This window comes from Cryptomeria japonica, chromosome 6 (assembly GCF_030272615.1).
Source record: "Cryptomeria japonica chromosome 6, Sugi_1.0, whole genome shotgun sequence".
Classification (NCBI taxonomy): Eukaryota; Viridiplantae; Streptophyta; class Pinopsida; order Cupressales; family Cupressaceae; genus Cryptomeria; species Cryptomeria japonica.
This window is the reverse complement of record NC_081410.1, coordinates 287,063,131-287,076,354: the sequence shown is the minus strand read 5'-3', so window position 1 is coordinate 287,076,354 and position 13,224 is coordinate 287,063,131. Positions and strand designations below refer to the sequence as shown.

Genomic DNA, 13,224 nt, shown 5'->3' with positions numbered 1-13,224 from the left:
TATTCAAGGTCCTTATGTGACAACAAACGAAGGTTGGAGTGTTCGTAGACCAAATCCTCAACTCTTTTTGCACCCAAACGATTACGTTTGACTGAGTGGATGAAGGAGTATGTACTCCAATTCCGCTCAGTTGAAGAAGAACTTGCAACCTGTTAAAAGTTAAAACATTATTAGAAATTTATAAATTATAAAATAAAAATATGATAGCATCAAATGGAATTGGAAAACTATAAAAAATAAAAAGATACATACTTGGGAGAGAAGTTTAATTGCAAGAGGCTGCAAGTAAATGGAGCCTTGACCATGTACATACCACCACTCATCAGCATCCATCACATATCTAGCATTGAGAGCTACAACATCATGATTTTTTGTGGATACAAATTGGCCAAACTCTTTCATGACAACATTTCTTGTCTCCTCATCTTGATATATCTTTGTAAAGGCAGCTCTATAGCCAGAAGCAACCTCTGCATCTCTATTTGGTGGGACCCTCCTTGGTGTTGCAAGCATCTCTGCACTATAAAATTTTGGTGTCAAAGCAAATGCTAAGAGATGTAAGGGATTGGTCATCTTGTTCCAACGGTCAACAATAATATTCTGCACAACCTTGAAAAATGTTTCCGTTGGGTTATTTACTTTTCTTTTTATTACTTCTCTTATTTTCTCCACCATGCAATCCATGCCATCATAAATCTCACCCAAACATGGGCAATCAATATCAACATACCTAATCATGCTCATGATGAGCTCAGTGAAATTCAAAACATATTCCACAGTATCCCACCATTTCTTATCGAGGATCAATGCTCTTACTTTTAGAGCTCTTTCTGTCTGGGACTGCTTCCATACACTCCACAATCCGTTGATGACCATAGAACTCAAGGCCTCTCGCACCTTCACAAGTCGTCTTAAGACGAGTGTGTGAGATGCAAATCGTGTTTCAGCTACCTAACATGACATAAAAAAATACAAAACATATATCAATTATAAAAAATGGCTTGTGACATATGATGATTAGTCACAAACATTTGAATCTCCTCACCCTCGTATAGTTTTTTCACCCAATCAATTTGTGTGCCAATCTTTTGCATGATTAAATTGAGTGAGTGGATTGCACATGGTGTCGAAAAGATGTGACCGTATGTAGCCTCCACTATAGTCCCCGCTGCCCTACAATTTTTAGCATTGTCCGTTATGACTTGGACAACATTTTGAGGCCCCACCATGTCAATGCATTCTATGACGATATTGGCAATGAAACTTGCATCTTTCACTTGTCCCTCACAATCCACCGCTTTCAAAAACATTGCCCCTTTAGGGCACACTGCTATAACATTGATCAATGGCCTATTTTTACAATCTTTCCATCCATTAGAAACGATGGTCAAACCTGTTTCCGGCCATGTATCTTCGATGACTTTCAACTGTGACTCTACGGATGCTTTCTCCTTTGCCAATAAGGTGGTTCTCACCTTTTCATACCCTGGACAAACATAATCAGAAGGTGTGTTGCAAAGGGTATCTACCATGTCCCGAAAGTAAGGTGATCTAACAAGGTTGAAAGGAAGCCCATTGCCATAAATGCAACGCCCAATGCTCTGATTTGCAATCTCTCTCATTTCATTTTTGAAGGCAGTATCCAATGGGCCTCTTTTCCGTGAAGCCACAACATTTTGATTCTCTAGTGGAGCAATTGTTGGTTTTGGCATGAAAGGATGCGATCCGGCTGGTCTTGTGGAGCCAATACTACTAGAAGGCCTCGTAGTCTTCGAGCTTGACTGGACAAGAGGATGATCCGTCTTTGCTTTGCCACTTCTCCTATCAACTTTGTCTTATTCTCTAATATATTCCAAAACTAGAGCTTTTGGCAGTCCCTTGCCATCTAATCCCTTACAAAATTTTATTCCACACCCGGGGATGAAACAAAGGTGGCCTTTCACTTGATAGTATGAGCTGGTATACTCAGTGCCACACTTCCAAACAAAACCCCCACGTCCAGACACTTGCTTGATCATTGTTGTATAATACCAAAGTGGTGAATCTTGATCAATTTTAATGGCGTTATTCTCAGTTCGGGCATGGGCAATTGAACTAGAGCTTGCACTTGCACTTCCAATTTCAGCCATTATGTATGATTATATGAATAATGCACCTAAAATAAAAAGAGAAAACACAACATTATTGAAAAAAATTGATAAAATTTCGGCATTATAACCCCATACTCTGCATACAAAGTGTAAAAAAATATACAAAACTTATTTAAAATTTTTTAGAAAAACTTTAAAAAAAATTAAAAAATTCTTAAAAAAATTCTTGAAAACTTGTAAAAAGTTCAGATTCACTCACCTTTGATGGCTAAATCTTCCTTCTCCAGTGATTCCTATGCCTTTTATGCGTGTCTCACATCTTCATAGTCTCTACCTTCGAAGAAAAATTCAAAAACCAAGAAACCCGGCTTTAGAGAAAAAATCTTCAAAAATGCAAATAGAATGAGTTGAATGAATGTTTTGATGCATAAAATGCATCATAAAGGGGCGAATTAGGGTTTAATTATTAATTAACTATTTTTTAAAGTACTTTTTAATTGGTTTTTATTGTTTTTTGACATGTGGGCCCTGTTTTTGGGAACCCACGGGCCTGGGTTCACCCGGGTCCTCCTGGGTTCGACTTGGGTTCCACCCGAGTCCTTCCCAGGTGGGCGAGTTCCTTGTCCCATAGGGAACTTGGCCACCTGGGAAGGACCCAGGTGGACCCAGGTGGAACCCGGGCCGGACCAGGACCGGGCACGAACAGGGACTTGGACCCAGACCCAAGCCAAAACCCAAAGAACCGGTAACTAAGGTCCAAACCCAAGTCGATTTTCCACTGAGAGCATTTTGATGAGTTTTAAGTCCGGATTTTCATCCAGACAGAGGTCGATTTTCCACCAGGGAGTATTTTTTGCAAGTAAAATGAGTTTGGAGTGTGGATTTTCAGTCTAGACTGCCATCGATTTTTCCCTGGAGTGTTTTATGTGCATTTTGATGAAATTAGAGCATGGATTTTTATCCAAGCTAAGGTATATTTTCCCTTGTGGGGAAATTTTTGACACTTTAATGATTTTTAAAGGGATTTTTTAATCCCAACTTAAGTCGATTTTCTCCTGGAGGCTCAATTTGGACTTAAATCGAAATATTTAATAAGTGAGCCCCATTTTTTAATTGTTTTTAAATGATGATTAATGATTATTTAAAATTTTAAAAGCAAAAAAAAATAACTTGCAATAAACATTTAATATTTTAACCTTCTAGAAGCAAGTTAGTTTTTTACCAAACAAGTATTTAAGCAAGTGTTTTATCCCACATTGCTTGTGTGGTGAAAGTGAGAGGTAAAAGCAAGTATAAGAGAGGAGTTTTCCAACATTATTTTATTATTAAATCTGCTAGGTGTCTCCATGAAAGGCGATTTTTCTCCCTTATTGGCGAATTTTGGCAAAGTGCTGAAGTGAAGTGTTGGGTAGAGGATTCTTTCCTCCATTTTTTCCAGCTTGCTGATCCATTCCTTTGCTGCCGTTGAAGACCATTTCCAGATTTTCGATTTTTCCAAGTATGGCGATTTTTTCAAACTTGGCGATTTTTGTTGAAAGGTGGTGATTTTTGTATTTGGAAAGTTGGCGATTTTCTTCTCCATTTTTTCCTTGCTGTTCGACCTCCATTGTTGCAGATCCAAGCTGCCATTAATGACATTTTCAGAATTTAAAAAATGGCGCTATAGTTGGAGAAATTTCGATTTTGGTTTTGGAGGGGTTTGGTGCCACATTTTGGTGGTTTTCATGCATATTTGGTGGCTGCCATCATTCCCAGCTTGCTGATTCGCTTCAGATCTGAGGTTTTTCTTCAGATTTGACCTGCATTAATGGCTGCCCATTAATTTTCAGACTTTAATTTTTATTGCCCAGCCAATTCCAACTCAGGCGATTTGCATTTGGAGGCGTTTTATGGAGTTTTCTGTGCATTTTCAGACCATTATCGCTGTTGCAGGTCTGAAAACTCCATTGTTAGGCGATTGTCCTCAGAAATTTTCATTTCCAGCCACCTGACCACTTTGGCGATTTTGCTTGGAGCTGATTTCTTAGCTATTTTCCATCATTTTCAGGGATTTTTAAGTACTTTGCAAGGTGCTGGTAAGTCTGAAGTAATCAATTTTCAGACTTGTCCTCAGAAATTTATTTTTTACCAGCCCCACTTACATTCCTGAATATGATTGTTTTCATCATTAAAACTGATTTTTATCGAGTTTATGCACATTTTTGAAGGATTACAACATGTTTTAAAAGTCTGATATTCAGGTTGTCTTCAGAATTGTTGACCTCCATTGTTGACCGCAGAAGGTGTTTTCAGACATACTTTGTGTGAAAACACAACCTTTCACACCTTTCCTTAGTTATCATTGATCCAGTATACTCCTTTGCATTTTAGCTTGCATATTTTTTAAGCATAAGGAGGTATTAAAGAATTTTATATAGGGTTTCCATACCAAATGAATTTTATATAGGGTTTCCATACCCTAGCGTTGTCACACTTTGAATCTAATTGTTAAAATTTACTAAGTGTATGGATTATTTTTTTGACTCCATGCTCTTTTAGCTAAAATCTTTAGAAAGTCAGGAATTTGATTAAAAGCATTATTTATTTTCCTAAGTCTAACTTCAAGCTTTGTACAAGTGCGATGTCGAAGTCTGGATATAAGGAAAGGAAAGAACTATTGAAGATGTTGGAGACTGGATTTTATCCAGAGCTTAAGATTTCATCTAGATGGAAGGAGATCATAGATACAAATATGCATTTCCTAGACTTCGACCAGATGCAGCAGCGGATGTTCGGAGTCGGAGATCAAGTTCCTTACCCAGCATATGTGAACATTATGAACAGTGGTTTTTTTCATGCCGTTGGATTCCCACAGTCCATACAGTGTAGTGAGCTTATCCTGGAGTGTGCACGATGTTACGATCCGCTCACGAGAATGATCAAGACTCCTAAGGGCGTTGTCATTGCCTACCTTGTTGAGGATGCTATTGCAGAGGTGTTCGGAATTCCACGTGGAACAGACATGAAGGATGTGACCAAGGATGAATATGAAGAAAGATACACGAAGAAGATGCGTGTATGCAAGAATTTGATAAACAAAGAGTGGATGATTGAGCCTAGGTCTCATCATTCCAAGGCTCCCAAGACACTCATGTGCGTAGACTTCAAGGAGGAGTCTAGTGATCTGATATTCCTACTCAACAGAGTGATGGGATGCCGTAGGGAGCATTATTCAATGGATGGATGTTCTACTTCATCCAGGATTGTCTTAGAAGAACGTTAGTAAATTGGTCTAAGATTATAAGTGACAATCCGGATTTTCAGCTGAGGAATGTGGAGCGGTCCAAGTCATTCGCCATGACTTCTTACCTGGTATACCTGCTTGCACGGTTTGTTTCATACAGAGGATTAATATGCAAAGGTGAAGTCGAGAATGGGCAAGGACAATTCAGGAGTCATGAATGCTACCCCCAATTGAGCATGTATTGAATTGAAGACTATAAGAGAGTGAATGATGCATTCACTATGTACATCACATGGATGCTGCAAGGCAGAATCCACAGAAGATTGTCCAAGGAGGCAACAGAGTTAATAGAAAAATATGGATCGTGGTATATACAGTTTCCCACTTTCACGTACCTTAGGATTCATGGGTTTCAATCTGAACCCTACAGACTTCCTAGGAATCCGACTGACAGAATGATCTTGTTGGAAGTGGTGAGACAACTTCTAGAGTTCGATGTTATTCAAAGAGAGAAGCAGAGGACATGCATGACATTCCCTATTTCAGTTGGGAAGACATCAAAGGTTTGCCAGTCTGTTACAGCCGCCAGCACTGCGAGTGAGGAGCTTGCATTCTATCGATTTGCTACATACAAGAAAAGAGAAAGATTCGATCTAGACAAGAAAGTAGGAAGGATTAGGGGAGAGAAGTTCATTCACAAAGTTGACATAGAAGATTATTGGGCTAACTTGATGGACAAGCAAGCCGTGAAGAGAATAGTGTGGTCCAGAATGTCAGTGGATTTTATGAGGAAGTGTGGACTTTTCCTCATTCCTGATCAAGTGTTAGATGACAGAGATCATACATATCCATAGTATGAGAGTGAAATGAAGAAGGCAATCCTATTGCCTAATTGGTCAGAGTCAGAAGAGATTGACCTGAATGTATTGATGAGAGAGGTCTTGAGTTTCTCCTGTGCATGGGTAGATATACAGATGAATAAGTTAGTTGATATGGGTGTTCCCTTCACTTATGAAAGGATGAAGCTGGAAGAGTCTACTTTCGAGGATGGTCAGAGGACCATCAGTGATGTCAAGATTCATGCAGACGAAGAGAGTCAAGCTCCCAAGAGAAGGAAGAACACGCCAAGAGAAGTCAAGGCCAGAGGGAAGAAGATTGAGGAGGTGAAGAAGAAACAAAAGACTATCATTCCTCCACTTATCATTCCTTCACTCCCTCTCAGCGTCTCATCAATCGAAGTGATTGAAGTAACAGAACATAACAAGGAGACTCAACAGTGTTCCAACATAGTGATACTACCAGGGAATACTCAAGAATTTCATGCCATAGCAACATCTGCACCTCCGAATGAGAATGATGATCAGTCGGGATCCCCTACTATCCTTTTGGAAGTTAGTTTGGGAAATGAGGTATATGATTGGACCAGGAATAATCTTTATGATAATGATGATGTTATCTCGACATTGAGAGGACTTGATCGAGAAATATGTCTCGATGATGGTATGGTGATGGTCGCTATTCCTGAATGGCTGATGAGAAGTATGGAGAAAAGTAAGAAAATGATAGATGTACAGTCTATTGACGACATTGATGACTACCTAGCTAGGAGTGCTAAGGAGAAAGAGCCCAAGAGAGCGGAGATTTTGTTGCACATAGCTAGAGATGAGACAGGAATGTGGATTGCGCAGATTGCTGTTCCTATTGTAGGCGTGACAACGAACACTGCTACTCCTATGGATTTCCAGATCACTTCAGTCGCCCTTGGTCATACATCTAGAAAGCAAGAATTTCAGGAGGTTGGTGAAAACCTCAAGGCAATCGATGCAAGGTTAGACAGAGAGATTGCAGAGAAAGAAAGGTACAAAGAAGAGAATATTAGACTTAGAGAGTATATTGTAGGGATAGGGCGTGAAGATCCCACCCTTATTTCCCCTATTGCAGTTGACCATGAAATGCATTCACACTATGAGGCAGCGAGATGTACACTCTCAGAGGTGGAAAAGTGGATTGAGAATACAAGAAAGCAGGCAAATGATTTCCTTACTCAGTCTATCCATGCATATGATAGGACAACAGGGCTCACATTCAGAATCCAGTATTTGGAGGGAGTTTGGGAAGAATTCCGGCCTATTCAAGACAAGACTATTCCATGCCTCCAGGCTTTGAAGAAGATTCCTAATTCCACGTTGGTCAGCAAGAACATTGTGCACAATGGAGAGAGATATGATTTCTATGGCTGGTATTGTTCATTAGCCGTGAAGAAATCAACTTATGAGAACGCCCAGTCGAGTTGTATGGAGATAGAAGGATTAATCCAGGACATTCAGATGAAGATCTTTGCCTCGATTAAGGAATTATTGGGTGTCGATGTTAGTGATGCTAGTGGTTTACACTTAGCTAAATTAAGCGACAAGATGAAATTTATGTATTTTTGCCAGTTGGACTCTTTGAAGAAGAGTCAGATAGACGACTTGGTCTCTTTGTTGATTCATGTTCATAGTTCACAGAAGCTCATGCCAGAATGGGAGAACACTTTGTATGCTTGCTCCAATTCACTGGACGTGATTGATTTACATCAGGATACCTTACCTAGCATTTCCATGGAGGAGTTAGATTCAGTATTGGCTAGATTCTTGGAGTATGCTAGGAGAGAGAGAGATGCAGGGAGGAATCTTCTAGAAGATTCCCTATTTGATGACTAGGTATCTTTTCATTGGGTCATATGTTGGTGGCACCATTTTTGATGTAAACCCTAATTAGGGCAATTCTAGGGTTTTGTTGGCATGATCTCGGTCGTTGATTTTGGATCAATTTTGGCCATCCATTTTGTAGGAGACTCTATATATGCCTCCTTGTCTCTCATTTGCTCATTTGTAAGAGAGAGTTTTTGTAGAATTGTTGGTATATGCTGCAGCTATTTGAATCATAATCATCGTTCAATTGTTGGTGATTTTGCTGTTCAAGTGTTGTATTTGCATTCATGGTTCTCAATTCCTCCAAGTTAGATTATAATTTATTTTCATGTATGTTAGATTGAGTGAAAGATTTGTTGAATTCATTTGTGTGGAATCCTTAATCCATACCACTAGCCTCTTGCCGCTGGTAAGTGCGCCTTATGTTGTCAACTGGAATTTTAAGTAAGTTTAACTTCAACTATTACGGGTCCCTTAACAAGCATCAACTTGGATGGTGTCAATGTTTGATGGTGATAGCCTGAAAATCTTTAAGTATACCTTAGACGATTGCACTAAGCTTGTGTCAATACCTGATTGTGAGACCTTTCCTGGTTTGATTCCACTAGATCCATTCATCATTTCCTACATTCCTAGGCTTAGAATAGACGTCATGAACCTTATTCCTTTTGCCCATTTTTTAGTAAGAAGTAAATCTAGAGCCATATTGATAAATCTTAACTTGTTAGCACACCTACTCCGCATCATTCATGATAATCCAAACATTTGTGTAAGTCCCCAAGTGAACACAACAATTCACATCGACCATTGAGTTACCCACTCGTCAAGACCTGACATGTAGAAACCTTGGAATCATTTTAGTTGATCTCATTCTTAGCATCTGAGGTGATTTTGTTCAAGAGAGGGTAAATTATCTTGGTAATTTATTCTGTAATGTTATGTGCCTAAAACACACATCATCAACTCCTTCCTGCCAACCTTGACAATTCTACAACATTTTGACATTATTGACAACTTCCTACAACCTCTAGCAATTTTGCAACATGACCTCAACCTGACATCTCTTACTCACTAGCAAAGGTTAACTACTAAAGAAACTGTTACCAAGCTAAGCAAACTAAGACACCTAATCTAAGCAAAAAGTGGGGGTCCCCATTTGCAATGGGGTGATGTGTGAAAACGTCGCAACAAGTTCTCATTACCATTTTAAGATATACCAGAGAGAATAAAAAGTATGTTTTATATCCAAAAACTAATGAGGGTTTCCTTCAATTACCTAAAGTTACGAAGTCATACGTTCTTTTTTCTTTTTAATTTTATGCTTGCTAGAAGGTAACGTTTCTTTACCTGCATTTAACAGCCAGAAGTGGGAATTATGTTTTAATAATGTATATGTTTACAATTTCACAACAAATTTTTATTCCAAATAATTGTTTCCTGTACATGGAAATGATATCAAGAGAGATTATTTGTCTCCAACTAGTTGTTAACGTGATTTTAGAGTGAGTTTTGTGCAGCAGTATAGGTATAGAAGCACATTGTAACGTTTTTTAGTTTAAATAATTGCTGTTTGTTATATGGTTGAAAAGTATGTTTAGTAACTAATAGTTTTATTTCCATTTATGGTTGTGAATCTTGGTGGTTCATGCTCCAAGCTTGGGTTAATGATTGTTTTAATTACACAGATAAGTGTAGTGTGGGTCATTAAAGTTGACTAGACATACGTGGTGCCTATTCCTGAAGAAAAGCTATATATAATTTTAACTGAAAGTAAATTTTTTGATATGCAGGAACATACAGCAATATACCTGCTTTCTTGGAGAATGTACTATTGCCGTTTCAAAGAGATGGTGTAAGGTGATCCGATTCTCCATATTTTCTAGACTATTGAATTTGGATGGGTTCTTATTTTGAATACCATAAATAGGTAATTATCGTATTCTACATTAATAAAGTTTTTTGTTTTTTGTTTTTATCGTTTCTCAAAGAAAAGGAGAAATTGATTCAATGGAGGTTTAGGCAGATTTTTAATCTGCATTAGTCTACTTTTTGGTTGACTTTCTACCTCATATTTTATGTTAATTGGTTGAATTTTGTATTTTCCAATTCATTAGTAGCCATTTTTTTACGAATTTGAACTTCATGTGTTAGAAGTAAATTTTCTGTAAGGAGATAATATACTTTTTAACCCATTGACTGCCATGCCCTTATTGAATTTTGATCTCACATTTTGATTTTGGTGCTTTGTGTATCTAAGAAGATTGTGTGTAACAGATTTGTTTTGGAGCATGGTGGACGTGCTCTGATTGCAGATGAAATGGGATTGGGAAAGACTTTGCAGGTCTGTAGATTTTATGATTTCATTGAATACATTGTTTGTTACATCTAACCAAACTTGTTCAGACATGTTATCTATAGTGATGGTCTGAAACAATGAGATGCCAAAATGAAATTTTATGGATATTAGGATATGATACTAAATGATAGAGGAACATTCTGCATTCCCAATCTATTCATGAAAACAAATGTAGTAAATATTGAATTGCAAAAACACATGTATGATCATGGGGACACCTGCTCACCTATGTTCCGTGGGGCTTCAGGGACAAGGATGGTAGGGGACGACTGTTAAAAATAGTGAAATTTTCAAAAAATATAGAGAAATTTCAAGTGTTAATATCATAACATTGATAAAGCATTCATCATAGACATTATAGAACCTTTGTGACCATCGGTAATTGAATAGGAATCATGGGTTTTACTATTTTACCATTTTTGTATTATGAAAATGCCATTTCTTGCCAACTATGACTTAACTTGCATTCAACACTATAATGTACATTGAATATAGCATGCCAACTTTGTCTATGGCAGTCCTTGTATACTAAACAAGCTGGACATTGTATGAAACTAGATAATTCATATTCCTTGATTGTGGCTTTGACTATTAAGATGCAGAGATTCGTAATAGGGATTATGTATTTTGCAAAGTTTGTGATTTTAATTATCATTGGTCTAATACTTGGTTAGACTTATATTTTGATGGATGTTTGGAAGCAATGGCCCCAGTGGGGTCAAGGGGTAGTGTCGGAATGGTGTCGAGGGACAGCACACCTTACAGGTTGCGGGGGTAGCGCCCTTGGCATGCGCCTTGTCACAATATAGTGTGGGATTGAGGGGTGGAGCCCCCTGCCATCAAGCCCGAATTAACACCTTCAAGACCACACAGACCTTCATGATGAACACCATTTTCATATTTTTTTGTAAATCCCAATGGGCATGTCATAAAACAAACAAGCATTGAAAGCTTGTAATTTTTTTAAAAAATTACATAAAATTGTGCCTATGTATGTTAGGGGATGACCAATAGTCCCCACGACAGATGGGGGACATTTGGACGTCCCCTAGCCATCTTGGGGACGACTAGCCGTCCCCTATGTCCCCTATCAAATTTTTCCAAGTGCCACGAACATTTCCGATTCTTGTAGGCAAAAGGGGATGGGGATGGCAGGTTTCCTGGCTGTCCGTGGACTGTCCACAGTACGGGAACGAGGGTACTTCGCTAGGGGATGCGTCCTCTTGGAGCAGAATTGCTCACTTCACATTGTTTGCACCTAGAAATACAATTGTGAATATGAGTACTAACACAATGGGGAATTTCACATGTGTTGATGAATAAAAACTATGTCTCTTTCAATCTTATGTTATTAAAGATCTAAGATCTTTAATAGCGAAGGAAACTCCTAAATATGTCTCTTTCAATCTTATGTTATTAATAGAATACGGAGATTCCCCATTGTGTTACTACTCGTATTCACAATTGTATTTCTAGGTGCAAACCATATGAAGTGAGCAATTCTGCTCCAAGAGGACGCATCCCCTGGCGAGGTACCCTCGTTCCCGGTTATTGTTGTTTGATATCAAAGATGAATGACAATGATATAACCGATGAATGAGGTACCCTCGTTCCCGGTTATTGTTGTTTTATTCATCGGTTATTGTTGTTTGATATAAATGTGTTGATGAATGATCAACTACTTTGACATTTTGACATCTGTTGACTTTTCCAAAGTGCACACACATTAAAGTTTGTGTGGTGAGGATTGGTCTGTGTTGGATGCAGACATGAGACCTAGGTCAAAGTTGGTGTAAGCAACACAATAACATGGATGTGATAAGCTGGTGCATGGAAAAATTACTACAACACAAGTGTGCACAATTTAGGCTTGCATGCCAAGAACAAAAATGCCTAAGAAATATATACTTTTTGGGTGATGTAGGATTGTACCAACGCAAGTATTAACTCTGGCATGATGTTTAGATTGGATTGCTGTCCATCCCGTGCATGAATTAATCACAATTTTTTTGTGGATATTTTCTTATATGGGTTTAACAATGGTGATGGCATAAAAGAAGAGTCTTCTTAACATGAAAGTATTGTTGGTGATGCAAATTGGTTTGCTTGTGACCCTAGATGATCACCTTTGAGTAATTCTTGGGCAATGTTGAAATACTCATTAAGCAGGGTTGATGGTCAATCTACTAGTGGTTTTGGGCCCTTGTTGAAATTGGGTAACAATCTTCACTTTTTTCTCTACAAAATCAAGGGGGGCTTCCTAGAGATCCTATAAAACAATTAAAGAGAAGTGAAAGCTACATCCTTTCATAAGGACTAGCTCTCTAACTTTCTCTCATGTTAGCTTACTAATCTTGTAGAACTAGGATCTCCAAATGGCAAATAAATGCATAAAAGATGTAATTCCTAACTTTCATTACATTCTCTTGGAATTGTTGTCTATGGATATATCAAAAGTACTCGAGCTAAGGAACACTTGCACTTCAATAGAAGAATGCCTAAATCTAATGCTAAACTGCGACTCAATGTTTGCATTTTTATATCAATTTGATGTATTTGCTCTTAAAGGCTAGTGCTTAATTCCGTAGCAGCAAAAATCATTTGGGCAAAAATCGGCAAATCTATGAAGTGATCCAAGACTTTCATTGTGATTGAGGCAAGGAGTTTGCTAGGGGTAGTTCAATATTTGAGAAAGCTTCTCAAATCATATTCCTCAATTGCAATGCTTTATATTCCCTAATCACAATTGGTAAGTCTTTTATATGGGGTAGAATTGAACAAAAGTCATTTGTTTAATTCAAGTAAAAGATTAGCAAGCCATTGGCTTTGGCAATACCTAGCTTGCAACTACTATTTTACGTG

The 13,224-nt window shown here is 38.2% G+C and overlaps 1 protein-coding gene across 4 annotated transcripts in view; it reads left to right on the top strand.

The window, feature by feature from the left end:
• The window catches only part of LOC131031948 (uncharacterized), a 297,244-nt gene that overhangs the window by 93,064 nt on the left and 190,956 nt on the right, over window positions 1-13,224 (top strand). For all 4 annotated transcript variants that reach the window (XR_009103347.2, XM_057962824.2, XM_057962817.2 and 1 more), the window contains exons 13-14: window positions 9,797-9,863; window positions 10,281-10,347. Coding sequence is in view for 3 of the 4 variants with exons in the window: in XM_057962824.2 (XP_057818807.2) it covers window positions 9,797-9,863; window positions 10,281-10,347 (134 nt within the window). In the remaining variant the exon portion in view is untranslated. The remainder of the gene's footprint in view (window positions 1-9,796; window positions 9,864-10,280; window positions 10,348-13,224) is intronic.